General features: G+C 37.5%; 1 protein-coding gene across 4 annotated transcripts in view; it reads left to right on the top strand.

The window, feature by feature from the left end:
* The window catches only part of LOC117403404 (actin-binding protein WASF1-like), a 78,453-nt gene extending 57,949 nt beyond the window's left edge, over window positions 1–20,504 (top strand). The window contains exons 4-11 of one of the 4 annotated variants that reach the window (XM_059023581.1): window positions 3,305–3,458; window positions 6,597–6,714; window positions 9,850–9,927; window positions 12,776–12,832; window positions 14,240–14,412; window positions 17,187–17,363; window positions 18,172–18,734; window positions 19,380–20,504. In XM_059023581.1, coding sequence (XP_058879564.1) covers window positions 3,305–3,458; window positions 6,597–6,714; window positions 9,850–9,927; window positions 12,776–12,832; window positions 14,240–14,412; window positions 17,187–17,363; window positions 18,172–18,734; window positions 19,380–19,537 — 1,478 coding nt within the window. In that variant the 3' untranslated portion in view covers window positions 19,538–20,504. The remainder of the gene's footprint in view (window positions 1–3,304; window positions 3,459–6,596; window positions 6,715–9,849; window positions 9,928–12,775; window positions 12,833–14,239; window positions 14,413–17,186; window positions 17,364–18,171; window positions 18,735–19,379) is intronic. The other 3 variants (XM_059023582.1, XM_059023583.1, XM_034005527.3) reach the window with 3 other exon arrangements.
* The last annotated feature ends 7,291 nt before the right edge of the window (window positions 20,505–27,795 follow it).

A 27,795-nucleotide genomic window follows, 5' to 3' on the forward strand; every position in this document is an offset into this window, starting at 1 on the left:
ATGGACACCCTATATAAGGTGAATGATGCGGAGAAGCTGGGCCTGGCCCAATTTCCGCTGGTGGAGACTTCAATTGCCGCTTTGGTACAGGTGCCTAATTTAGCGCTCCTGTCTAAGGACGCTATCTGCACCAACAAGCAGTGCCAGGTGTCGAAGTGATCCTCAAGCATGCATGGCTGGGCAACTATAATAGTATTCTGGTAGCCTACCAGTCCTATTTGCTGAGGTCCCTCTCTGACAACCTCAGGCCCTCACCACAACAGCTGATAAAAAGCACCCGGGTCAATAAGAACCTGTTCCGTGTGTCAAAGCTCAGTGGGCAGGCTGTAGGTAGAAACCTGGCTGCGCTGATAGCTGCACGCAGGCAGCTTTGGCTTTCCCAGGCACGCGTGCCTGACGGAGACAAAGCACCGCTGCTGGATGCCCCTATTACACCCGGGCATACTGTTGGTCCTGCGGTGGATGAGATGCTGCAGCGCTCTCACCGCGTGCGGGAATAAACAAAGGAGCTGGTTCTCTTGCTTCCCAAGCGACCACCCCCAGTGTGCAAACCAGTGACAAACTGGCGCCTAGGCCCCAGCAGCCTCAAAGAGCAGCACAGCCGGCTGTGCCTGCTGTCAGAGGTAGTGTTCAGAACAAGCCAAGCCACAAGCCTTGCAGCAGCCCTGGGAGTTTGCTGCCAGGCCCAGGGCCCCTTTTTAGGGCACCATCTGGAGTATTGGTGTCAGTGCACCACGGACATCTGGGTGCTTCTACCGTTCAGACCGGCTACTCACTGCAGTTCAAGCATGGTCCCCCTCCCTTTTGGGACATGAATGTAACATCAGTCACGGACCCACAGGACGATGCGATGGTGTCTCAGGAGGTAGCAGCTCTGCTGGCAAAAATTGGCTATGTGCATATACCCCCTCCAGTTGGAAGCAGGGTTCTACTCCAGGTACTTCCTAGTGCCCAAGCGGGATGGCGGCCTCAGACCGATCCTCGACCTCAGACAGGTCAACCTGTATGTGAGCCAAAGAAGGTTAAAAATGTTGACGATGCAACAGCGCGTAGACCTTTTACACCCTCGGCGGCGGGCCACAGACTCGGCCGAGCAGCTTTGGTATGTAATATTCAGGTTTCATGGTCTTTAGGAGCTAAACACCCATTAGGTAATGGTTACATTTCTATTTCAGGGAACCAGGAGTATGATAATAACCTAATGATTTAATTGATGATCTTCACTATGAACTTGTTGCAGAGCGTTCAGATTTCTCAGGACACCTTTCTGATATAATGGTACATACAAAACATGTCCAGGGCTGCTTTCTTTTCAGGTTTCTATAACGGGTTGTTGATGAAAGGTGCTGTTGCTACTACTAGCTTGCATACCCTAACTTAAACCTTTGTTAAGAAAAAATGCATCCTAAGAAATGAAAAACTAAGTCTGGATGGTTTTTGAGTTAAAAAAAGAAGAAAAAAGTTGCTGATTCTGTTGTGTCTATTAAATTACTCTGTGTAAACCTAATTTAGACCAAATAAAAAATAAATAAAAATGATGCTAAACAGACTAAAACAACCAAATGCAAAAGTATGGCAAGAAAATAAAATAAACCATTGTGAAACGAAAAGGCAGTAACTGGGCAAAGCTGCAAAACAAGCAAGAGGGACACTGTGTGGACTAACTTGATAGTAATTTGAGGAAGACCGTGCTGACTAAGCACCTGGATTCAAAGGGACCCACAGCTTTGAGTCTTGGTGCAAATATCTGGAAGATGCTTTAAATTTAGATGCTTCTATGAGCAGGTCAGTTTTTTTTTATTACGGTAGCTTAATTTACTCAGCATGTATTAAAATTATCCATAGAGTCATATGTAAGTAACAGGCTACAATAAACCAGCACACCAAACTATCACTGTGCATATGTTTTTTGGGGGCTGACAGTGGACTGAGTTCTAACTTTAGTTTTTAGCTGACATAAATCTAGATGACATTTTAAATTAGAAGGGTGTCCTCAGCAGAAACTATTTAAAATGCTGCCAAACATCTCAGTCGCTTTGTAGCCAACATGTTGATTATCTACTTCTTTTGTGAGAAAAGACAGAAAACAAATGTTTCACTAATGCTTAAAGACTAAAGAGACAATGAGGCTATATATATATCATTTAAATAGTTATTTCCCTGAAATCACATGTATCATAATACATATTGTATCGTGGTCTGATACATTAGAGCAGTGGTTCACAACCTTTTTCAATGTAGGGACAACCTTGGTGTTTGGATTTTTCCCATGGCAAAAAAAAAAAGTCTGTAATTTTGACAAGACAAATGTGTCTTCATAATGTGTAAGTAATTTAGTTAGTATTTGTTTCACATTGGAAGCTGTTTCAGTTAATGGTGGCTTTTGAAGGTGATGCTTGGTATTGCATCAAAGGGAGCTGTAATATATATTAATTTAGAAACACACCCATAATAAAAGAAAACAGATAAATACTTAGGAGTAGCACGGTGTGTGATTGTGTAGAAATTGGTTTTTGGGAGAATTTAAATCATTATTTATTTATTTATTTATTTATTTATTTATTTATTTATTTCCTAGCAGACGCCCTTACCCAGGGCGACTTAAAGCTGTATACAAAAAATCCAAATCAAGAATTACAGTACAATTAAAAGCAAGATACAAAATACAATGACTTCAGTCCTAATAAGAGCAAAAAAATAAGAGTTAGATGCCAGTTAATATGCTGCAAAAAATGACAAAGTAGCATGTCCTCAAATGTGTCTAAAAAGGTGGTTACTAAATACTAGCAATGTTTTCCTGCTATCCATACTTGCCAACATTTGAAAACTGTTCAGCGGGACACTCGTCTCCGGGGGGTTGTGGGTAATACACATCATACACATGGGAGGAGTCATATGCAAAAAAACACTCATTATCATATAATAGATGTATCCCCCCCCCAACTCAACACGACACAAACACCATGACAGTAAAAACAGACATAATGAAGCGTTCTTACCTTTGTATAAGTTAGTGATCAGCAGATGTGTCAGCCGCACGAAGAGCACAGTGTGGGGTTTTCACTAACAGTACTGTGCGGAATAAATTATTTTTTTTCTATGGGTAAATATTAGGGCTTTCTTCCTATGCATTGGGACACGGGACTTTTGCCAGCAAATTGGTACTGTCCTGACCATATAGGGACTGTTGGCATGTATGTGCTATCTAGTTAGTAAACTCTCAACAACATATCATTTTGTGTTCATTTTGTTTGGTTGTGAAGCATTAAATTACATTTTGCATTTTTTTTTTTTTTTTTTTAAGTTTCCCTGCAGGATATCACCATGAGAAAAGCCTTCAAAAGCTCCACTATCCAAGACCAGCAGCTCTTTGACCGCAGGACATTGCCTATTCCACTGCAAGAAACATACGACCTGTGTGAGCAGCCCCCACCACTCAACATACTAACTCCTTACAGGTTAGCAGGAAATATAAACCTATGTTTGTGTGTCATTTAGAAATGTATCTTGATGTGTACAGTGGATGGATGAATTAGGGGGTGAGGAGGGTAGCATCTGTGTACTCAGTTATTCTTGATCAAGTGTAATTAGAAGTCTTTTTGTGAGTATGGCTAGGATTGAAGATTAAGGCCTATATTTTCCCCGATGGGCAAATTGCCCTCACCATAATAAATGTATTACATGGGCAATTTTCCTACGGTGGAAAATCAGGCCCTAAGTGTTCAATTTTAGTCGCCACAATATTATTGACAGTATACATTTATAGATTTTAATTTTGCCTACGGCAAGCAAAATTGTCTGTATGTAGTACACAGTTTTTAGGTTTTTCTATATCTGAGCACAGCCCAGCTAATAATCTCAGCCGTAACCTGGAGGTACAACACATAATTGTGTGAGAAGTTGTTCACCCTCGGCCTAGTCAACTGAGAGGATACCGGTGACTCTGTTCATTATTGTAATCCCATTAGTGCCAAGGGAGCTGCCATGATCTATTGAGTAAAGTCAAGCACTTTTTCAAGTTTGTATTTTTTCTAAAGAAGTTTATTTTCCTAATCCCTTCAGTTTCTTGATGAATAAGTGCTGCTTAGTGTGGAGAAATATAATTGAGTCAATTGTCACAGTGACTCTGAAGTGGTAATTGTTTACGGCAGGGGTTTTCAACTTTTTTTTGAAACTGTACCCTTTCTGTCTGGAGGTTTCAGCTCAAGTACCCCTTTACAATTTTCGCTTTACTGAATGGCACAACAGTTGTAATAAAATGGACAATAATCTGATGAACACATTTCTTTTTCTTCCCGTTTTATTTAATAAATAATTTATGTCACAACAGTTTGGGTGACAAACTGCAGGATTAGGACAGAATAACAAACATTAGGCTTAATTCTTAAAACATTTAATTACAAGTATTTGGATGCACAGAATTAAAAGACAAGTATTTAGTAATCTCTTTGGAAACAGTCATATTTGCTTTCTATTCGGCAAAGTTAGTATAAATAATACAAAATAGTGTGCACTGTAAATATCCGCATAATTATGTGCCATTCAAAATATTTACCTCAAGATAACTATAATAACTACTAACAATGATACACGTTTTTATTAAAGCCAACATAAAAATGATCCAAAGGGATTCAATATAACTTTCTGTCGCTTTGCATTCTCTGTAGACTCCTGTGCTTTCTTCCTTTGTTTTGCAAGTAAGCAAGGTATCCATTTCATCAAACACCGAAAACAAATTCAACCAGACGCTATTGCTGTTACTAAAATGCAGCAGCGCCTAATAAATAAAACAAAAAACGTCAAAGTATGAGTATTATGATTAATAATTATATTTACCAGAGCATTTATACTGTACTTATAAAAATTCTGAAATATTGCGCTTCACTGATTAGGAGGGTTGGTGGTCCAGTGGTTAAAGAAAGAGGCTTATTACCCCCAAGTCTCTGTTCACCCCCAAGTCTCTGTAAGTCGCTTTGGATAAAAGCGTCTGCTAAATGACTAAATAATATTGATAATAATTAGTTTTCAATTATACAACAAATTGAAAACAGCAAAGTTCATGAGCAGCACAGAGCGCTCTCCATAGGCACAATCGCCAGATGCCTGCTACACCCACCCTAATGGAAATCCTGTCCACTCAATCGAAATCATGCATGCGTAAGTACTGACATGATATATTCTGTGTTTTTTTAATTTATCTGCACCTCGCTTTGAGCTGTAAACACAAATGTAATATTTATGCACAGTGATTTAGGGATACTATATAATACTATATATTATATTTCTAATATTATTATATTTTATTATTATTATTATTTATTTCTTAGCAGACGCCCTTATCCAGGGCGACTTACAATCGTATATTTGTGTATTTCTGCGTACCCCCTATGACCCTTAGAAGTACCCCCAGGGGTACGTGTACCCCCGGTTGAAAACCCCTGGTTTATGGTATCAGCTTGTTAATGACGTTGCATGTTCACAGGGTCATGCCAGGTGTTTTAAGCATACAGACCCCCACGCTGTGCACTTCTCCTTGACCATTGGAGGCATGTCTTATACACTAATGACATTTAAGTCAAGTTGTTTGTATTGAAATCAGTCAGTGAATTTCTGTAAGTGTTATGTAAGGCCTTAGTAGACTGTTTGTGTATTTAACCTATTGGGTAGTAAATGGACTGTCTGATCATTTATGTTTAAAATAACAGTCTTTCTATTTTGTGCATTGTGAATTTTATACCTAAACCATGTGTTTACCAGGCTGGTAGGAACGTTTCCAAATTTAGCTGCAGTATAACTATAACCCCATCAAAAAATAATTTAGATTCATCGCTGTATAGACTTTCATTTTGCTTTGAATGTGATGCATTTCAAAATATCATACTTATGGCAAATCATTGCATATGAAAAAAACAATATTTGCACCATTATCAAGGAAATGTCTAAGATTAGCTCTAAATAGCTGAAAAGTTTGTTATATTGACTGCTCCCATAGACTACCTGCAAATAATAAGTACATTTGTGAATGGTTGTGTGGCAGGACAGCGTCACTGGCAATGCTTTTTCGACAAGGAAGGGAGACTTAGACACAGAAGTTGCAGTGAAGCACTAGTACGCATATTTAATAATAACAAACAAAACACTGGACATTAAACAGAACAAAACACATTACAAAAATAAAACGACACAAGGGGCAAAATAAAAGGTCTACGAAACACACGCGGCAATGTAAACAAACAGATGGGATGGGACAGCACGGAAGACAAAACACCTCCTCCTCTCACCAACATCAACTCGAATCACTCCTTCCAACTCCCATGATCACCCTATTTACACACTTGTGGCTGGAGCCATAATTAATCATTTAATCACTTATTCAATTCAAGGCTACAGCCACATTACCATGTGTTTTGACAGGGAGAAATTGAACCCCTTTCCTGCCAACCCATTATCCCCCACACCAACACATACACAAGTGCACTGACAGGGCTTTCCCTGCCACACTGCCACAGGCTGTCAAAAAAGGGACAGCTTACAGGTATGTCAGTGAGCATTTCATTGATGCCCTTTATATACTTCTAAATGTTGTTCATCTTCAGGGATGATGGCAAGGAGGGTTTGAAGTTCTACACAAACCCTTCTTATTTCTTCGATCTGTGGAGGGAGAAGATGTTGCAAGATACAGAGGACAAGAGGAAAGAGAAACGAAAGCAGAAGGTAATGTGTCTTTCTCTGTGAGTGGGTGTGCATGTGTGTGTCTGCGTCAGTGTGTGCACGTGGAGATCCTCCATCATGCCTAATCTTATTTCTTTGAAATAAATTAAGGAGAAAGTAAACATGCAATTTGTTATTTGAAGTGATTTTTTTTCAATACATTTTTAGATTTGATTTCTGTATTTGCTCCTGTTTGAAGCAAAATATCAATTAGTGTATGTTGTACAGTGCACGCATGCCAAACCTGTATTTGCTTTGTATGAAAATTAGGTGTTCATGAACTCCAATATTCAGGATTCAGTTTGGGTTTGGAGATAGTGTGATTCTGTCAAATACAGTACTTCAGATTTGGTATGGTGCGTAATTCGGCTTTGCGCACACTGGTAATAGAAAGTCTGCATGGTTAAGAATAGTACAGCCACTTAAGGCCCATATTGTGGGGTGGAATTTTTCCCCACAGCCTTATTCAGATGGTGATTAACAGTTAACTGTTTTACAGAACATGTACTCTGCTTTTTAAACGTTTATTTGACTGCTGGTCCTCTATGAAACCAGTTAAAGACAGGACTTCAGTCAGTCCTACAGAATTATATCTTTCTAGATTTGTTTTTGATTGCCCTAGCAGATTAATGTAAAGCTTATTGACAGCTGTGCACAACTGGTAGATAATAATAAAGAGAGCAGAGACGTCTCACAGTACAAAAATGCATTATTTGTTTGAAAGTAAACCTTGAACGCTCGCAGAAATAAAAACAGCAAACTACCAAGCTCAGAATGAATCCTCTCCCTTAGATTCTGACTCTGCACATAAAATAGTGCTACATGGATACTACGATATATTTTGTAAATACACTTTAAGAATTCTTATTTAATAATAATACAACATGATCTTGAAAAAGCTTAGAAGCACAGGTTTCTGAATGAACTCACAACCGTAGAGTATGTTGTGTGATAGTTATGTGGAAAATATGGTTGGCAGGCAGAATATGGTTTGCAGTCTAAACAGCCCCTTTGGACTTTTTGATTTAGAAATAGTTTCACTTTTCACTTATGGGGTTCTTCAAACCTGCTTAAACATACTCACAGAGTTCATTAGTTTTGATGTATTTTGAAAATAATGAATTTGTTTGGGAAATACTGCGGTATCACACTTGCCAGCAGTCATTTCTCTGTCTGGGAATATCTGTCTACAGTTTTTATTTTATTGTGAATACAGTTATATTTCAATGATAAAAGTCTTTTTTACCCGGCACTCAACGTCACGATGACAAACACAAAAAAGTAATAGTTTTTTTGCTACATTTTATTAAATGAAAATGACAAAATACCAGATGTGTATAATACTTATTGCAGCACAAGTGATAGATTCACTAGTCACATCCGAATAAAAGTGGCATTTGCCAGGAAGATGCATTGTTATCTGTAGCTGCCTCTACATTGCACTGCAGAGAATGTGCCAAGAGTCAGTCTGCCTTGGGTGCCTTTGATTCAGATGACTTGCTGTTCGTAATAAATGAGATGGGGCAAACAAAGATTTGATTCATATTAGAAAACAGTGTCATTCTGGAACAGCTGGTGTCATTATGTTCTTTATTAGAAAACACAATTTGCACATTCATAGGGTGATGCCCCGTGTGTGCTCTGTTTATAGATATTCTACAGCAGACGCGCTCAGTTTAAACAGCAAGCAGACGCTCTCATTTGATATCTACATAGATTATTTTCCCCTCTCTGGCTTTTGTTAAAATTAGCCAGTGTAGTTGGTGACCATGAGATGTAGGCAGTATTATTAGTTTCTGAGAGAAATAAAATAGATGGTCCAGTTATTTTTTTAGTAATGAGAATTGTGTGTGATTATGACTAATCAGGGCTCCTATTATTGGCTTCTGTAGTTACAGTAGCCCACTGGGAAAGACAGAGCATGATGTGCGGAGAGTATTTCAAGGAAGATATGTTAATTGCATGAAATCTATATAAATATGCTTATACATTAAAGATGGAGGGAAATGGAAACATTAAAAAATAATTTTTAAAGTCTATAATTTGGTGGGGGGGGGGGGTTTGAAGGGGGGTTAAATGTTTTATTTATTTATTTATTTATTTATTTATTTATTTATTTATTTAGGCACGTCACATGGTTAATCTACTGTATGGTAGACTGTTAGTAAGATTTGAATCTTGGATTTCTAAGCCTTCTTACAAGAACCAGCTTTTTCCTTCATTTTAGCAATAAACCCCTCTACAGCAGACACTGCCTTCCGGATAATTCACCTCTCCTTTGACTTGGAGTCACTATAGTCAGTTATCATAACCCTGTAACCATGGTAGCTACTGTAGCAGTGCACTCACCAGCTGCAAAAGGCTTCCATAAAAGAAGCGGATAGACGTTGAAGAGGGTTCAGGGAGAGGCTCAGTGTGAAATAAAACTGAAACAGACATGAAAGAGGATCAATAAATAAGAAGAAAACCAGGTGTGACATAGGAGTAGAAATAAAGCAATGAGACATAATGTAGTGTGGCAATAACTAGATTGAGAGCGAGACGGGAATAAAAATAGAGTAGAGGAACACGTGACTTGTAGGTTCTTTCTCCAATTGGAAGAATGTGTTTAAGGTTACAGAACACGTTTCAGTGTTTACAAGAAACCTATTCAATATGTGTATTCACACATTCTGGGTCAAAAATTAGCTGTGGAATGAAATTAAAAAAACATTCTTCAATCTATCTTTGGAGCACTCCTCCAGGATTTGTTGTATCGAAATTATTTGCATATCCAGATCGGTACCTCCTACAAAAAAAAATAACAAAAAAAAAACAAGATGCTTAGAAATGTGTGGCTATTTTGGGAACCACCAGCACTGCTGCTGGAGGGTGCATTGGTCAATGTTCTAATGATTTTCATACGATAAATCCAGGTAGAGATAACACAATCAAACATATTGCTACATATAATGCATTATATATATATATATATATATATATATATATATATATATATATATATATATATATATATATATATAATGTATATATATTTATTATGCATTACCCAAAGATCAAGTGTGTTATCATTTGGGTGAATTTGCCTGGGCACCACAGGCTCTCCTTTTGAGTTCTATAATATCTTTGACTTTTAAGCAGCTGGAACCTCCGTTTCATGTCTCACCTGAAGGCTTTCTCTGTGTCACCACAGAGCTCACACACACCGTGCTGGAGGTAGGTAGCACATGGTGCTTTCAGCTTGCAGCCCATAGACAAGTTTGCTCCTGGTTGATTTACACTACAGTGTTTATACAAACTAACACCAGCTAATCCTCAATTTGAATTTGAAAAGTGTGTGCGGCTTCCTCTAGGGTTTTAATAATGAAAAATGGAAACCAAAGACAACTTTGTTATTATGCAGTCTTTAAACCGGTTCTGTTTTTGACCCCACCAACTTGTTTTTTTACCAGCCAGATTGCTGTGCTTGAAGAGTGCTTGTGCTAATCCAGCCATCAAATCCAGCAAATGTGCTTGGTGTGCTCAATAGCCCCAGGCGTGAATTGTATAATTGAATACAATATGTTACTGTTGCATAAATTAAACAAACATACAGAGCAGCAGCCAAAAAAGAACAAACTTTACCTTGGCACACACTTTCTAAGAAAATTGATAAATATCATCTTGGGAGGCATTTAAATTGACTTCCTGTATTTTTTAACTTTGAGGTTTAAAAACTAAAAACATAAAATCAATATTATGTATGCATAAAATAAATATTAGTGCCTGGTTTAGTTTTTAACTACAACGTCAAAGAGGTCAGATTTAATCATAGTAATAGTGCATGGAGTGATTTTGGTACATGAGCACCACAAGGCACTCACCATTCCTGCATTACTGGATTTATGGGTGTTGAACCAGCTTGTTGTTCACATCTCGTTTGGGAATATGCAACCAATACCTGACACACCAATCAAATCAATTTTTTGCACACACATACATCAGTCATCTGACCTAGAACCCCGATGTTATCTGTTATACCAAGTACTAAGATGGGATCTTTCCCACTGCCTCTAAACTGAAGGCCCTTAAAATGCCACTTTAAGGACATTGTTTGCTTACTAAAGTTTGATTTAAAAAAATAATAATAATAATAATGTTGGTCTAATGGACATTTGAAATATAGATAATAGCCATTTTATAAAACAGTCTTCAACCATTTACAGTAGTTTTTTAATGTGCTCTTAGTGAACGTTACTTGGCGGAGTGGGGGGAAATCAGTTTAGTGGTATGAAGAATGTAATTTGCCAGTGCTCTTACCAGATAAAAAGCTGTTTCTTAACATTTTATAATGGTTGTGGAGTAGAAAAGAAATCCAATTATCACTCTGAGAAGGTAACAGCTGTATTTTCTCACTGAGGAGATGGCTGAGTCATAATTTCTAACATTACAGCACAGACGGCATTAACACAGGAAATAGCCCCATGAATTTAATGGTATACATTTAAATTAACACCATGGCTTAATTGTAATTGATTTCTTTTTGTGTTTTATATTTTTATCATTAGAAAGTCCATTTTTTATATGTAGTCCATTTTCTATTCAGTAAAAGTACTGTATTTTCTCCATTCATTCAACTTTTGCATGCAAACAATATAAAGTCAGGGTGCAAGCATTTATCATATACAATGTACTGTACAATATTAAAATAAGTTGTGGTTACTATAATTACTGCACCTTACAGGAAGAGGATTTTCACACACACACACACACACACACACACACACACACACACACACACACACACACACACACAATATGTCAATATACAGCTATGGCCAAAGGTTTTACATCACCTAAAATTTTAGGATTGAGACATAATTAATTAATATATATATATATATATATATATATATATATATATATATATATATATATATATATATATATATATATATATTTATGAACATAATTTAGATCTTTTGTCAAATCAAATAAACTACAAAATAACATGACAGAAGTCTACCGGAAGCCATAATAGTAGTACAGTATTTCATGTCCAGTTTTCCTTTTTTTTTTCTGTTTTTCGTTAACTAGCCTATATGAAAAACTACAAAAAGCAGTATGTGATTCAATATGTTAACTTAACATTATTCAGCAGGTTTCATTCAACGTTATGAAGCAAAATGTGTTAATTCTATAGGGTAATGCAAAACCTTTGGCAGCCAGAGCTGTACATGTATTTATTTTCAATTAAATTAAACAGTGTTATGGAGTTTGTTTCTGTTGTTGTTTTTTTGCAGTTATTTGCAATTTTTGTTTCTTTTGCAGTGCTATTTTAAGCCTCTCAGCACCCCTTCAGCTAAAAATCAATTGAAATACTGTGAACAGTATCTTCTTTCCTTTTACTGTATCATGTACTGTTTGTGCCATTTGATGTTCAGTGTTCTGTGTTGTTTTTTGTATGTTTTGGTATGTTGAAATAAGTGTTGATGTTGAGGATGACAATGATGTTGATGATGACGATGATTGTAGTAAATTGCAGGTATTTTAACTACATGGAATGGGAACGCATTTAAAGAAGCTGTATTATTAAGTTTCTATATAGCGCATGAGTATGTGATGAATTCTTATTGAAATTCCAAACCTAACATTAAGTCATCCCATACATTATCATGAAGACACAGGATTATTTATAGGAATACATGTTTAATGTATTTAATCGTTCACTTGTATTTTATATTGCATCTTATTAGTTTATGACTGGTTCATGCATCCAGTGAAACCATGCTTAATTAATTAGAATTATTTTAACACATTTCCCATGTTCCGAATGTACCTGTATTTTGAAGTGCATTCAATAGTAATAATAATATTTATAATAATAAATAATTGGTACATTTTTGAAACTATAAGATTTTTGTATAATGTATAGAAATATTCCAAACACTGTAAATGATAATCTCATACATGATGCTTATTACTTTAGAATAATTACAATGATAAATCAGGTCTCAGATTTGGGACACTGGCCCTTGTAATAAGAGATGCTGTTTGTGTCATGACAAGCCCATTTGTTTTGTAGTTACAGGATTCCAGCAGATTATCTCAGACCTGTAGGTTTTTAGGCCATCCTGGTCAGGTATGTTTGATGCAGTAAACTGGGTTAATAAAACTATAGAAACTCCTTAATGTTTATAAAAACACAAAAGTGGTGAAACAGGAGAACGTTCATTTGTCTTATTACATTTTCTTGCTAATATTGCCAGATAATCTGAATTCTACAAGTAGATGTGCAAAAAAACAGATACAGTTTTATGGCTAAAATCGCTTTCCCTTTTAAAGTATATGGCACTAACAAAATATTTCCAGTAAATCGTACCTAATGCATTGCCATCATTGCATAGGTCTCAGATTTTCCTAAATGAAAAACCACACATTAAGGTAAAGGTTCATTTGATTTATTGAACACTTCGTAAAGTTGCACAAAGGAACAAAGTCGACATTGAAAACACATCTGACCTGGAAAAAGTGGTGCTTGGTACTCAAATTTGAGCCAATGCATCTAGCTTCTAGGAGTTCTTTTGACAATTAACTAAAATACAATGAAAACATTTAGTATGTGTGTTTGATTTTTTTGTTTAGTTTTTTTTTTTTCTGGAGAAATATATATATATTTTTAAATGTGCTCAGGAAGAGTTGTTGTATAAGTTTTCAGAATTGTTTTTCCCCCACAAGGACTCCTAAACTCCCAGAAGCAAAAAAAAAAAAAATCAAATGCACTTTTTACATAATGAGTGCCTCTTTCCAATAGGAAAATGTGATATTTACGATGTGATGGTAACACAGATTAAATTTACTGGAATTATTTTGTTAGTTTAGCTATATGTATTTTAATGTGTGTTTTACTATGATTTTTTAGAATGTCACCAGGTGACAAATATTGAAATTTATGGGGAAAAAAATAAATAAAATGAAATGATACAAGCAAAATCCCACAGGAAACTAGATACTCATATTGCCTTCTCAATCCTGAACTTAATTAATATCTTTTCATGTAACAATAAATATCTGTTTTGTCTTGTTAAAGTATCCTTCATTGGTATTTATTGTCTATTAGTGTTTCACCATTATATACCAGAAATGTTTAGTGATAGGCAATAGGCATGATGAATGGAATGAAAATGAACTGACATGAATAGAAATGGCATCCGATTAACACAGTGTCCTTATACAATGGTGTCACGGTGTCTTTATACAATATACATTACATTAATAAATCAAATCCAAAGAATCATGTTGTCTATACACGGGGCTTATTTGAGTGAGGTCATAAGCCTCTCAAAAAATAAATGTGCAAACACAGTCAATACAACACACCAACCAAAATTCCATGGACATGAATTACTTGTGCTTAACCTGTCTCCTGACATCTAATCACGTTAGCGCTTAGTCCAGAGAAGACAACCGGTTTCAATAAAAAGCATATTAAGCTGTAGTGCCTGTAGTAAACAAAATATCAGTTGTCTTCTTGCATTTTCTTCCTTAGCTGAAAAACATAGATCGTCCTCAGGAGCCTGAGAAAGTGCCCAGGGCTCCTCATGACAGGCGTAAGGAGTGGCAGAAGCTGGCCCTCGGACCCGAGCTGGCAGAGGACGAGTCGGACGACCCCCACAAACAGAGAGACCTCGCCAACGGCGCAGCAACTTACTGCGACGCAAGGTTTGTTTTGAGAGCAGCTATAAAACCGATCAGCACTCACAATGCAGCGGGTCAGTCTTAGCCATTTAACGAGACTAAAGGTTTTCCTGGCATCCCTCTCTTGTGAAATGTTCACAAGGGCTCTTTGGTTCATTACCTGTCAGTTAACAGTATTCCAAAGCAGCGTTTGGTATCTGGAGGGGGTGGTTTATCTTTTTAATACTGTTGCTTTGTATAGCAGTGATGGTTTTCTTAGGCAAGATTTTAGCTTTTACAGTTTGTTTTTACTACAAGATACATTTCGCATTTTGGTTTTCAATCGTTTTTATTAATGTTTTACCATTTATGATTTCTTGAAGAATAATGTGGTGGTTTTTTTTTTTGGTTTACAGTGAACTGTTAGTTAATTGTTCTGAAAGGTTGTTAATGTTCTTTGAATTACTTTAAGAAAAAAAAAAAAAACTCTTGCTTCATACTGCACCATTTACTTATAGCCTTGGATTCTTATCACGCTATCGATTCACTTTACAGTAATAACATAAACTTAATGCACCCAGCATTGCGTATGTGCTATTGCTGGGAATACAGAGATCTAATTGATCGATTTAACACAGATTACATATAGACAGCTAAGAGAATTCTTGAGTTTCTCCAACACAACTGTGTTTGAAATGTTTTACATTTACAGGATCGTCATGTTCTTAGCTGGTTTTGTTAGTCTGTGCTGTTTTGGACAGTTTTAAGTAAATGCGTGGCTTTAGAATAAGCTTCAAATTAGAGAGTCTTGTGTACAGTTTAGACAAGACTGAAAGGAAATCTAAAAACATACTATCATGCCACTGATGTGGGTATAAGCATTACAGGGAGATTACTGTATGTAAATCTGCAGTGAGCAGGGAAGTAAACATTTTTACTGCTTCTTGAAACAGCATTCCTTGTGCTCCACTAAGTGCTGGTGGTGAAACTGATGATTCACCAAAAAAGCATTGCTGTTATAAAAAACAAGGCCATCATAAAGCATACAGATGTCAGAGTAGCATTAAGGTTAATAACCCAGGTATTCTGTAAATTCACTGCCAGGTAATAGTAGCCCACCTGAGCCTTACACTTGCAATCTGTGCTTCACATATTATTATTTATTAATTTCTTAGCAGACGCCCTTATCCAGGGTGACTTACAATTGTTACAAGCTATCACATTATTTTTACATACAGTTACCCATTTATACAGTTGGGTTTTTACTGGAGCAATCTAGGTAAAGTACCTTGCTCAAGGGTACAGCAGCAGTGTCCCCCTCCTGGGATTGAACCCGCGACCCTCCGGTCAAGAGTCCAGAGCCCTAACCACTACTCCACACTGCTGCCACTTAGGAACACATGTAAGATATCTGGAACGCAGTAGTTCCATGGAACTTACTGTATTATTTCAAACCCAAATCACAGGTTTTTTTGTCCGTAATAAATGTTTTTTGCACGTAATAAATTTGGGGGTGGGGGGGGGGGGGGGGGTGACATGTATTCAGGGGTTTTTCAGTTAGGGAACCGATTTACATTTGCACATGTCAATTAATTCTGGGCACAGTAAGAGTGCTGTATATTCAAATGCTATGTACGCAGAGTTGTGTCACAATCAATGGGCTTCAACCGAGTGTAAATTTAATCATTTGTTTAAAAAAAACAAAAAACAAAAACAGGATACAAAAGATAAGCCGCAAAACAAAATCGTTCATCATCTAGGCAAACTGGGTGAAACAACGCCCCTGCTTGGTTTGGAAGTGCTGGTCTGCTGTCAGATATCATTCTGTTCTTGTTATTTTCTAGCACCTTTTCCAGGTTAATGTGCACTGGTAAATCCTGCTTATTTAATGTGCGTAACATCAAATGCAACATAACAGAATGCATTAATATTAAGTATATGGAGGGATTTATAACACCATATGCAGAGGGAGAACAGTAGTTCCTTAACATATTGTAATGAAAAAGCAAAACAGCTAAGCAAGGGGCTTTAAATCAGATCAAGTGGGTGTGCATGAATCCTGCATATCAGCTTGAGCTTCTGTATGTCGTCCTCTTTAATTTAATTAAAATATACAACAGGCTAGCAGCCTGTATCTGCTGTGACTGATGTCAGAGGCAGCACTGTAACTGACATTATTATACATAGTCAACTGCTGAATTTGTACACCAACCTAGACTCTTCAACATATTTTCATTTGAACATGTTTATACACCATATACAGTATGTTGAGGTGCAGGATGTCCAAACCCATTTATTGGTGTTGGGGGAAGGGTGACTTTCTTTAAATAAAATTAGCCAAGTATTAATTAAGCCAGAGCAACCAATGATTGCAGGAAAAACAGCAATAACCGAGACTTTTAACAACAACTTTGATTTATATAGTGCCTTATCATGTGCAGACCTTAGCGCCTTTCACATCATTCATCAGAGAAAGATAATAAACTCCATGGTGGTGAAGGCCTTTCTAATATGAAGTTTGCACCATTTGTTTGTAAAATGAAAAGCAAAAAACTTAATATTAGAGAACCAGCAAGAAGTATTTGAGCTCCTGGTTTGATTGGCGCTAATCTTGGACTACTCTGTGTTAATTTAGGTAAGAGTAGAGCTGGTCCGGGTTTATTAAACCATCTGTAAATGTAACCGCTTGAGTTATTTATTTCCAAATAGAAACGGAGGAATTTAATTTTACCAAAGCCTTTTTTCCCAATTAAAAAAAAACAAAAAAACAACAGAAAAGGAAAAGGAAATGAGATTTTTTTTTGTTCTTTTTTGTTAAGGCAACCTGTTTACATGGATCCTATAGACGGACCCTTTTCACTAGCAGCGTTACCTTACAGTCAGATGAATGAGCTCCTGAACAGAACCGGGGACAGGATGTACGTCAGACCGCATGAGCCTCCCCCTCCTCCACCAATGCACGGAGGAGGAGACCTCAAAGCACCCTCCATTATCAGGTACAGTACAATTGATAAGACTTTCTGGTACACCCTGTGCGCTATATTGTCTTTCTTGATGTTTCACCCAGCATGAAACAGACCTATAGAAATGCTATGGTTGCACCCTCTGTGTACACAGTACCACACTCCGCTGCTGCTACTTAAGATCCATTGCTCATTCTCCCATAATCGTGCCATTCTTGTGCTTGCTTTTCCTTTTATAAATCTCACACTCAGCAGCTGTGCCTTCCTTCTCATCAGACCAGTCCACCATGCAGGAGGGTATGGACTGTATGAGATGGTAATAATAAAGTGAGATGCCAGTCTGTGAGGATTTTCATGGCCTCTGTTAACTTTTTCCATTGTTAGATAGTCCTTAAATCTTACAGTAAGATCTGTCTTTAATGGCAAAAAGTGTTTTGCTTAATGTTAATTGTGTCTTTTTGCATAGTAGAGGGCTAATTATCTGTGTATCGGCAATTAAATGATTTGCCATTAAGTGGGTGTTTCATTGTGAACTGCTGCAGTTTACAAGCCTCTATTTGATTTAATGTTTATAGTCACACTGTATTCCTCTTGCTTTCATCACAAAAATATTCACTGTATTATTTTCTCATTATATACTCCCACTTATCACTGCAAATTGTAACTGTTGCATTGCATCATCAGTGAGGAAACAACAAAGGACAGTCTATTGCAATTTTCCCACACACCCCTAGTATGCTCGCCACTCTGCCTCTTTTCTCTATATGAAAGATGTTGATGATCCATTAAGTTTTGCATGCCCGTTATTGCTACATTGTTTTCTTTTTATTGTGCATTCCAGCTCTAGTTCCGGACTGACAGACAGTCGCCCCCAGTCTCCAGCGAGAACACCAGTGTTCTTAAACCCCTCTGCACACCCTCCTCCCCCACCACCCTTACCCCCTCCACCACCCCCACTTCCACTAAACCTACCCTCCTCCTCAGAGATGCGGGGAACCCCTCCTCCCCCTGTCCCGCTTCCTCCTCCCATGCATCCACCTGCCATCCCCCCTCCACCTGCCCCTCTCCAGATTGCCCATGGTGTCCTCCACCCTGCCCCTCCGCCCATTGCCCCACCTCTGGCCCAGCCGGCCTCCCCGGCACGGCTCCCACAAGCTCCAGAGAAGGGGCCCCTTCACCCCCCGACAGAGAGCCAGGTCCTCCCTCCCCCACCCCCGCCCCCACCACTGCCCTTACCGGGGCTCAGGTCTGCTTCTCCTTGCCTCGCTCCTCCTCCCCCCGGGCCGCCCCCTGTGCCTTCCTTCTTGTTAGCCGCCAACCTTTCCTCCGAATCCAAGCGTCACCCCTCCAACCTTCCCGTCATCACCGATGCCAGGAGCGTGCTTCTGGAAGCAATTCGCACAGGTAAGAAACAGACTTTCAACTAGGAATGAACCGGCTAAACGTGTTTTATGAACCCTGGTCGCATAATGAGCATTCCAAGCTGCCCGGTATGTATACCAGGTGAAAGTATTATATAGTGCTATATAATACAACACTACACCGTATTTCAAAGTAGCAATTTAAATCCACGTTTAACAGAGGTATTTGTTTGCAATGTGAAGCCTGCCAGAGATTCAAACTTCCTAGTAGTCTGTGGTAGAAACGCTAATGTAAGTAAGGGGCTCTGTAGCTGAAAGCCCAGCCATCTAGTTTTCAGACCAACTTTGGGAAGCGTCAAAAGACCTGCACCAGTGGAACGTAGTGCTAGTACAGACACCAGATAAACACATATCTGGATGGGTCTCCGTTGGTAATTGTTAACGTTGTCTTTCAAAATCATAAATCCTATTGGAGTCCAGTGAAGCCTGGGGCAGCAGAGTTCACAGCTTGCTGTAGTTCTGCTGTAGCAGACTGAGGTTGACCAGCAAGAAGAGGTTGTGTGATAGAACCCAGTTAGTATATTATGGAAATGTGTGTTAATCAGCAAACCAGCAGGTCCTGTTATTCCCTGTGTTTTCAGAAGAAGGGGTGTATAATCGCTAACTAGTTTTCTTTGACTTGAATCAGGTATTCAGCTTCGAAAAGTGGAGGAGCAGCGGGAACAAGAGGCAAAGCACGATCGCGTGGGTAACGACGTGGCCACCATCCTGTCACGCCGCATTGCTGTGGAGTACAGCGATTCGGAGGATGACTCTGAATTTGATGAGGTTGACTGGCTGGAGTAAAACCTGGACTTTGTTTCTCTGATAAGTGCTGTCATCCATATGTGGGTCTTGTTTTGGGGAGAAAAAAAAAAAAAAGATTTGACAGTCATTTGTTTTTGCAGCTGTTTTGTACTCATTTTCTACACTACATCTTAAAAGTTTCTTATTTTTTTTTCAATGATAAGAATCTTCCTGATTTACATATTTAAAAAATAATAGTGAATACAATTACATTTTTACTGTGACTTTTGTGGGAGGGAATAAATAAATAAATAAATAAATAAATAAATAAATAAATAAATATGTTGCCGTTAAGTATTAGTGGGTGTTGGTACGCATTGTCTTTGAAGTCGGTTCTTTTACCACAGCGCCCTCTCCTGGAACAACACTGAACTACTGCTTTTTTATTCCATTTTCTGATGGCCAGTAGTTTGTGGCGCAAGCTGAATCGAGGATTTACTAGACCCAAATATGTTGCATGAGCAGCTCACATACATAATGTATTGACTGGTTGTTTAATTGTATGCGCACTTTGTGAATACTGACTTGAAGAATCCATATAAGACTACAAGCCTTGAGGCAGCTTTTAATAACATTACCACTCAGCATCTGCTAAGCATTGTGAGTCTTATGCCCTCTTAGACCATATGTCTCCTGAGATTACAAACTGAAACAGATACACTGCCTAGATTTTAAACCTGGGAAGGACGCCCTTACCCTAGACTGCCTGTATTAAAAAAAAAAAAGAAAAAAGATTTTCGTATATATTATGCCTTATTATTGTTGTTTTTATTTGATTTTGTCGTTATTTTCATTTTTGTTTATGAATGTCCTGTGCTGTACTACTTTGCCTGCACTCTTTAAGTACCAGCTGTTTCTACGTCAAAACAACTGATTTGAATATACTGTGTAACTTATGTAACTGTTTACCATTTGCTTGATTTAATAAAAGCTAAGCTTATGTTTAAAAAAAAAAATGTTATGACTTACTATTGGTGAGCTGAAATCTGAAGGTAATTTCTCACTGCTGTAAAGCTCCAAGTTCACTTCCTGTGTTCTAGGTACTGCAATAGGACACAGGGGTCTTACACTCATTTTCTGTGCTGCACACTGTGGAGACTTATTACTTGCAACACAATATGATACTCTGTAGCATTGTGGCAGGAATAAAACTGACCACCTATAAATAAAAAGGAAAACCCAGCTGAAAGTCTGGAAAATAAACAGCGAATATAGTAAGTCTTTGAAATCTCTTCTTGGAGATGCAACATTTGCAGTGCAGAGAGGACCTTGGGTGATACCTAATGAATGTTTGAAACCTTAATATACAACAGTAGAAGACCTCCGGCCCTCACACACCATGCTGGGGAGTTGCTAGTTGAAAGATGTATGTATTTATTTATTCTAAATGCACTTGAATAGAAATGCACAGTATTTTGAATTAAGATGTCAATTTTAGTACATGCCAGCACAGACAGCACTGTCCTTCGTGGAGCATTGGCTTGTTTTGTGTTCAAAGACAGCACAGTCCTTCGTGGAGCATTGGCTTGTTTTGTGTTCACAGACAGCACAGTTGTTAACCCTTGTAGCACTCAAGCATTATTTTTTAAGTAATTTATCTTTGAACTTCCACTGCACACCAAGACAATGTAGCTTTAACTAATTACATTGGGTCTCCAACCTTATCAGTGTTATTAATGTGCCCAGAAACCAGAAACTAGGCATGCTGCTTTATAATTCAGCAATGGAGCGCAGCACATTGGAGATTCTTAAGGATACCCGTGAGAAGCTTAACTTTACAAATGCTCCACCCTTTCATTGGTGCATTGTTCATGTCAGTGATACAGGCCACCCACTTTGACACAGTGTCTTTAGGGTTGGTAAACTGCTGTATTCTATTCTGTCAATAAAGTTCCATTACAGATGCTGTCCAGTAGATATTTACCATTTCGGGTTGCTTCAACCTCTTTTTCACATATCCATTTTACTTCATGTAAAAAAAAAAAAAAACATCCAAGCTGATATGGATTAATCACCATGGCATAATGTTTCGCTCTCAGCTTCCCCTCCAAAGCCTTTAAAAGCTTTGATCAAAAACTTTCTAACTCAGCCTAAAACACATAAACGTTTTATTTGTTTGCTTCTGAGGTGTGCCCACCATCCTCTTTCTAATGCATCCTATTTTCTGTGTCTGTATCACTGGTAACTAAAGATCTTGGTTTGCCCCTTACAGCAGTACCCATAAGTATTAACAGTCTGCATTAATTTCAATGTTATTCCCCTTCGTAGCATGCAATGAATGCTGCACCTCCCCACAGCGGCTCAGGGGTGTTGAAGTTCAGAGGGTGTCTTCCTATCCCCTCTTTTGTTTACTGTTCTTATTTTCGAAATTTGGAGGAAGTGGCATTTGCTCCTGTGCCGAAAAAAAAGATTATATCAATGATCTCTGGGTAAGAGATCAGTTTATTCCTCCTGACTGAGCAACATGGAGACCAGGAGTTAACACTCTGTGAAGTTCATCATCTTATGAAGAAACCATATTACAGGTAATCTTCATTTTTCTTTTGTTATGCCAAGAAAGTCAGATTTATCAATTCCCTCATACATATCCCTGTACCATTAGAACTCCTTACACATTCTCCGTACATAAACACTACAACACATAAGTACTGTAATCAATGGAATTGCAATTTTCACCTTAATGCTGTATAATCTGTAATCGTGCTGCTGATTAAAAGCAATAAAACACAAACATTGCATTGCGTTATCACATGATAATAAACCATTTTCTGCTTTATCTTGGCTCTTTACCCCAAGTGGGTAAGCAGCATGTCTCAAACCAATTAAAACAGCCCCCTGCTAATCTCTGCGCAAAGTGCTATTGAAACTCTTAAACTGGCTAGCTGCTTCTTATAGCTTTCTTTGCTTTATACATTTGTAAACTGTTTTTATTGCTCCGAACAATATGCTTCTTTAAGCATGCAAGCTGAAGTCTTCAGATCAGCCCATGTGAGACTCTGCAAGGTAGTGCCTCCAGGCTCGGTACCGGACAGTGGCGTAGCTAGGGGGTGGTTTTAGGGGTTTGCCTCCCCCTCCCCCAAGCCCCCAAATTAATTATTCAACGACGTGGGAGAATAAAAAATGTAAGCCATCTGCGACACTGTAAACCCCCCCCCCCCCCGTAAGGTCTGACCCGTGAGCTGTTTGCTTCGCTGCCCGCACTTAACAAAAAAACAGTCAAACATATGTAGTTGTGATTGTGAGGCAGAGTCCTGTCGTTTTTACACCAGATTCACCCTTCGACTACTTTGATTGGACAACTTACACGTACTTTTCAAACCGACGTGCGATGAGATGTCGAAGTGAAGATTAATTTTGAAATTATGGCCTCAGCTGATACTGGCATTAAAATTAGTGATTCAAATCTAATTTAAATCTAACAACAATAAAAAATAAAAAAATGGCGGAAATAGCTCGGACCCTAACTAAAGATGATGATAATGGCTTTTACTAGCCAGCGACTTTAACTATCCCTAATATGTTATTGGATAGTAATGTGTTAAGACACGTAACATATATTTATATATCGGTTTTTATATAAAAGTATCGCAAAGCACTGTACATTACATAGCAGAAAAAAAAGAACAAACCGCAATTTGTATAGCATGTCACACATACAACTGCCACAATCAGACAATTTAAGTAACATTTAAACAAAAGTATACACAATACAAAATCAGCATTTTTAAAATTACATTAAAACCCACTAAGATAATCAAGCCATTTTATAAAAGTGCGGTTTTAGTCTTGGCTTGAAAACTGTAACAGTCCCAGCTTCCCTGACAAACGAAGGCAGAGCATTCCATAATTTAGGAGCTCTAGAAGAAAAAAGCCCTACCTCCCGTGTTGCTTTTGTTGACCCTAGGAATAACCAGCAGCCCCACATCCTGTGATCTCAGAGTGCGGTTTGGAAGATATGTGTAAGACATGTATGTGTGACATAAACGTAATGCAATCCAGAGTTGTATTTTAACAGTAATTTTAGTGACCACTAACAAATAATATGCATGAAACACTTTGTGGATCATCTGTTTAACTACTGGAGCATAACTACAGATTGCTCCAGTAAATCCAACTGTATAAATGGGGACCAGAATGTGTATGTAAAACAAACCAAAAAAAATGTTTGGATGAAAGTATCAGCCAAATACATTATGATGATGATGATGATGATGATGATGATGAAGTCATCCAAACACAGGTCATACACGATTCACAATAACTCAGTTTCAAATACTCTCGAGGACCCCTCTCTCTATTCACCTCACCACTACTCCAGACCGTAATTACCTGAGGCAGTGCTCTCTCAGCATAGGCAGGTTAGCTGCTCTGCATTCCGCATGGTGATTTCACTAAGTGAAGCCACCTGGAGGCACTACCTACACTTAAATCACTTTAGAAATACCACCATATTTTGAGACAGAACATTTTGTATGTTCATGCATTTGGATTATGTCAAGACACACACGCATGTAAAAACATTTTGTATTTATTTATTGTACATTTTTTTGCACATATATGTAACTCCACTATTTTCCAGTTCTTCAGCAGAGTGGTCTGTGCAATCAACATGTGCCCATCTGTAGCAGACATCACCCTGCACCGGTACTGTATGTTAAAATACTTGTATTGTCAAAGATATGCAGTACAATGTAATACACTATATATGTATATTAACCACGTTGACGACGCCTCTGTCTGATTGCTCATCTGTTCTGTTTGCAGATAACACAGTAGACATCAATGTTACCTGTGAAAAGACAAAACAAATAATAATAATCAAAATGAAATCCCAACAGAAAAAGATTACACCATAGCCTTAAAGTTGTTTAAAATACATCGTATAGTAAAACCGATACAAAGCAGCAGTGATGTACAAAGGCAAAGCTCACCTCGATTTTCAATCAAAAGGCAAGCCATCTCCAGTCTCCTTCTCACTGCGTTAATGTGCTTTCAACTTGATGGATTGAGCCACTTTTAACAAAGTGTTCTGCAAACTTAAACAACAAAGTAAAAGCTGTGATGCAATTAAAATCTCATTAGAAAGGTTTGAAATATTAACAGTAAAAAGACAAAGTGTTTTACTTTTAATATCAGCACTCCACTGCCAAACACCTGCCGTCGGTGGTCTGTAGTTTCCGAAACAGCCCGGCTTTCTGTCTCTCGTGACATGTTCATGAAATTCCTAGAAATTTATATTGTCTTTAAATTTCAATTGCAATAATGTTATTGAGTGTATGTAGTCATAACTCAGGGCTTCTACTTATGAACAATAGTGAATTCCACTTCCAAACACACATCACCGTTATCAAGTTATTTTTCCTGCCCCTCCAAATAAGCTACCAAGGCTTTAGTGGCGTAAAACCTTTACAGTTTAGTCAAAACACAGGGCAGCCCATTTGGAGCAGTCATTTTTATCACTCCAAATGGGCTTTAGTGGGTTAAAACCTCAAAAATAAATATATTCGGAACATCATTTGAGTTCAATTGTTATTATTAACAAATAATTATATTAGCCTACAAACAATACTTTCAAGTACAAAAGACAACCGATTTTAAAGACAAATGATAAAAATCAATCAATCAATCAATCAATCCTTATTTTATATAGCGTCTTTCATAGTGGACCACCATCACAAAGCACTTTACAAGATGCAGTAACACCAAAATCCATAATACTTTAAATACAGAAAAGTGCATAATGCATGATATACAGTAAAAAACAATGCATAATACAATACATTGAAAAATGCATAATAATCTATATAATCTATCTATATAATCTATTTTATATATCTTAACGTTTTCTTAACCCTTCATTTTTACTGCTTTTTGTTTTTGTAATAATGTTTTTATCTTTGTAAAGCGCTGTATAAAAATAAAGATTAATTGAACATTCTGATTAAAATGCATATTCTATGGTTGCCATAGTGATACAGGTCAGTTTTTAGGCCAGAGTAGTGTCGTGTGTGTGTGTGTTTTAGGCAATTAGACAGCTTTCTCATTATTATTATTTATTTCTTAGCAGACGCCCTTATCCAGGGCAACTTACAATTGCTACAAGATATCACATTATTTTTACATACAATTACATTATTTTTTACATACAATTACCCATTTATACAGTTGGGTTTTTACTAGAGCAATCTAGGTTAAGTACCTTGCTCAAGGGTACAGCAGCAGTGTCCCCTACCTGGGCTTGAACCCACGACCCTCCGGTCAAGAGTCCAAAGCCCTAACCACTACTCCACAAATTTTATAATTAGTTTAAAGAAGGGTGTACTGTCACGTGACGATGGTAGCGCACACCAATGCAAATATCTACAAACTGCCATTTTAGAATGAAATGAATATAAACAATTAGTATTACTGTATATTGGTAAAATCTGGGAAAAAAAACCAACAATGCTGCTACAAACTGCTGTTATTTATTTTAAAAAACAATTTGAAGTAATGTTACATTCCAATAATAATTAATTTTACATTCATCACCACTTTTGTACTCATTGATCAAACAGCCTGCTGTATACATAACTGGCTGCTAAATCGATACAGGATTTTTGTACTTAGGGTTAGGGTAATACATATTAAAAAATATAATTATCGGGGGAAACAAATAGATATCATTTTATTCTCCGCACTGGCAACACAATGAATCTTATTTATCAAAAAACAAAATTAAAGTTGGAATTTAAAGAAATTAGGGAATGTGAGGGTAGGGTTTGGAGTTTGGGATTTAGGGTAAGGGAGTGAAAATTATGAAGTGAGAGTAAGGGGGTGAGGGGATTAGGGGTAAGAGTTTGGGGTGGGCTAAGTGGTTAGAGGGAATGGTTAGGAGGTGAGGGATCTTAGAGATTAGTTAATCAACAAATTAATATGATGACCTTTGAATCAGCCTCGATGCAGACGTCAGAGTTCTGTGTAATTCCTTAGCAATGCTGCCACCCTGTGGCAAGAAAATAGAACTGCTATATAAATTACATTAGTACTACGTTCAGCAGCAGCACAGTCCAAGCTGCTCCAACTAGCACTGATATACTTACATACATTAGTTTAGCTAACTTCCTAATTTACATACATATACTATGAGAATTTAAGTTGAAGTTAGTCAATTACATATAGCTCCCACTTATATTTAGACAATTTAGAGAATTTCAACCTGCTTGTTATATATGTTTTTGCTTTATTATTTATACACAATATATCCTGATTATACTAGAAATATTTTCTTTTTGGTGTATTTTAAGAATATCAAAAATGCATTTATTATTGCACAGTGGCGGATCCTAGTAATTTCATCGGGCTTCTGAGCCATGTTCTTATTTGAAAAAAAAAAAATGCTATCTGTAGAACAGCAGTTCTGCTTAATGGCCAGAGGGTGGCAGCATTACATAAGAAATACAGAATGATACATTAGATAAGGAATATAGAGTGCTATGCTTGTCTCGCTGAAGGACTCTACATACACTACTCATTGTAAACAGCAGAGGGCAATGCAACTGCTTGCCAGAGCATCATCTGTGCCGCCTAAAATCCTTCTGTCGGTTTCAATCTTGCTCCCCACTCGTTTTTTTTTAAATAAATCTGTTTGTGCATAAATTAAACAACAGTATTTTTCTAGTTGCATCTCAATCAATAACCATACCATAAAAAAAAATGTAATTATCAAATTGTCAGTAATAAGACGGCTATTATTTATTTATTTATTTATTTCTTAGCAGACTATACAGCAGGTACAGCTAGTCTGGTGGATATATATTGTTAAATGAAACTAATTAGTAGTAGTCTGTGTGAATATTAGTAGTGTATATTTGATTAAGAGAGACACGCTGTGCATGTATGGTTATACAGATAAAGGCACGTAATTATAAACAAAATAATTCCAACACTCCAGTACTGGGTGATTCAGACCCTCTTTAACGGTGTTTTGTACAGCTCTGGATAGAGTCTTTCACATTGTGGTGAAGATCCTTAACCATCGAATCTGTACAGAGAGCGACTCTGGCGCTTCAGCGCATACACCACTATGGAGCACCATTTGTACCAAAGCAATTTATCAATTCATTCACCAATTCATCAATCCATTCATCAATTCATCAGTCAAATCATCCATTCATTAATCAATTCGTGCAGCAATTCATAAAGTAATTTGTCAATTCATCCATATGAAAGGCTAGAGGGGCTTCTGGGTGAATTGATTGCTCCAAGATTGACAGGCA

Source organism: Acipenser ruthenus, chromosome 5 (genome assembly GCF_902713425.1).
Source record: "Acipenser ruthenus chromosome 5, fAciRut3.2 maternal haplotype, whole genome shotgun sequence".
NCBI lineage: Eukaryota > Metazoa > Chordata > Actinopteri > Acipenseriformes > Acipenseridae > Acipenser > Acipenser ruthenus.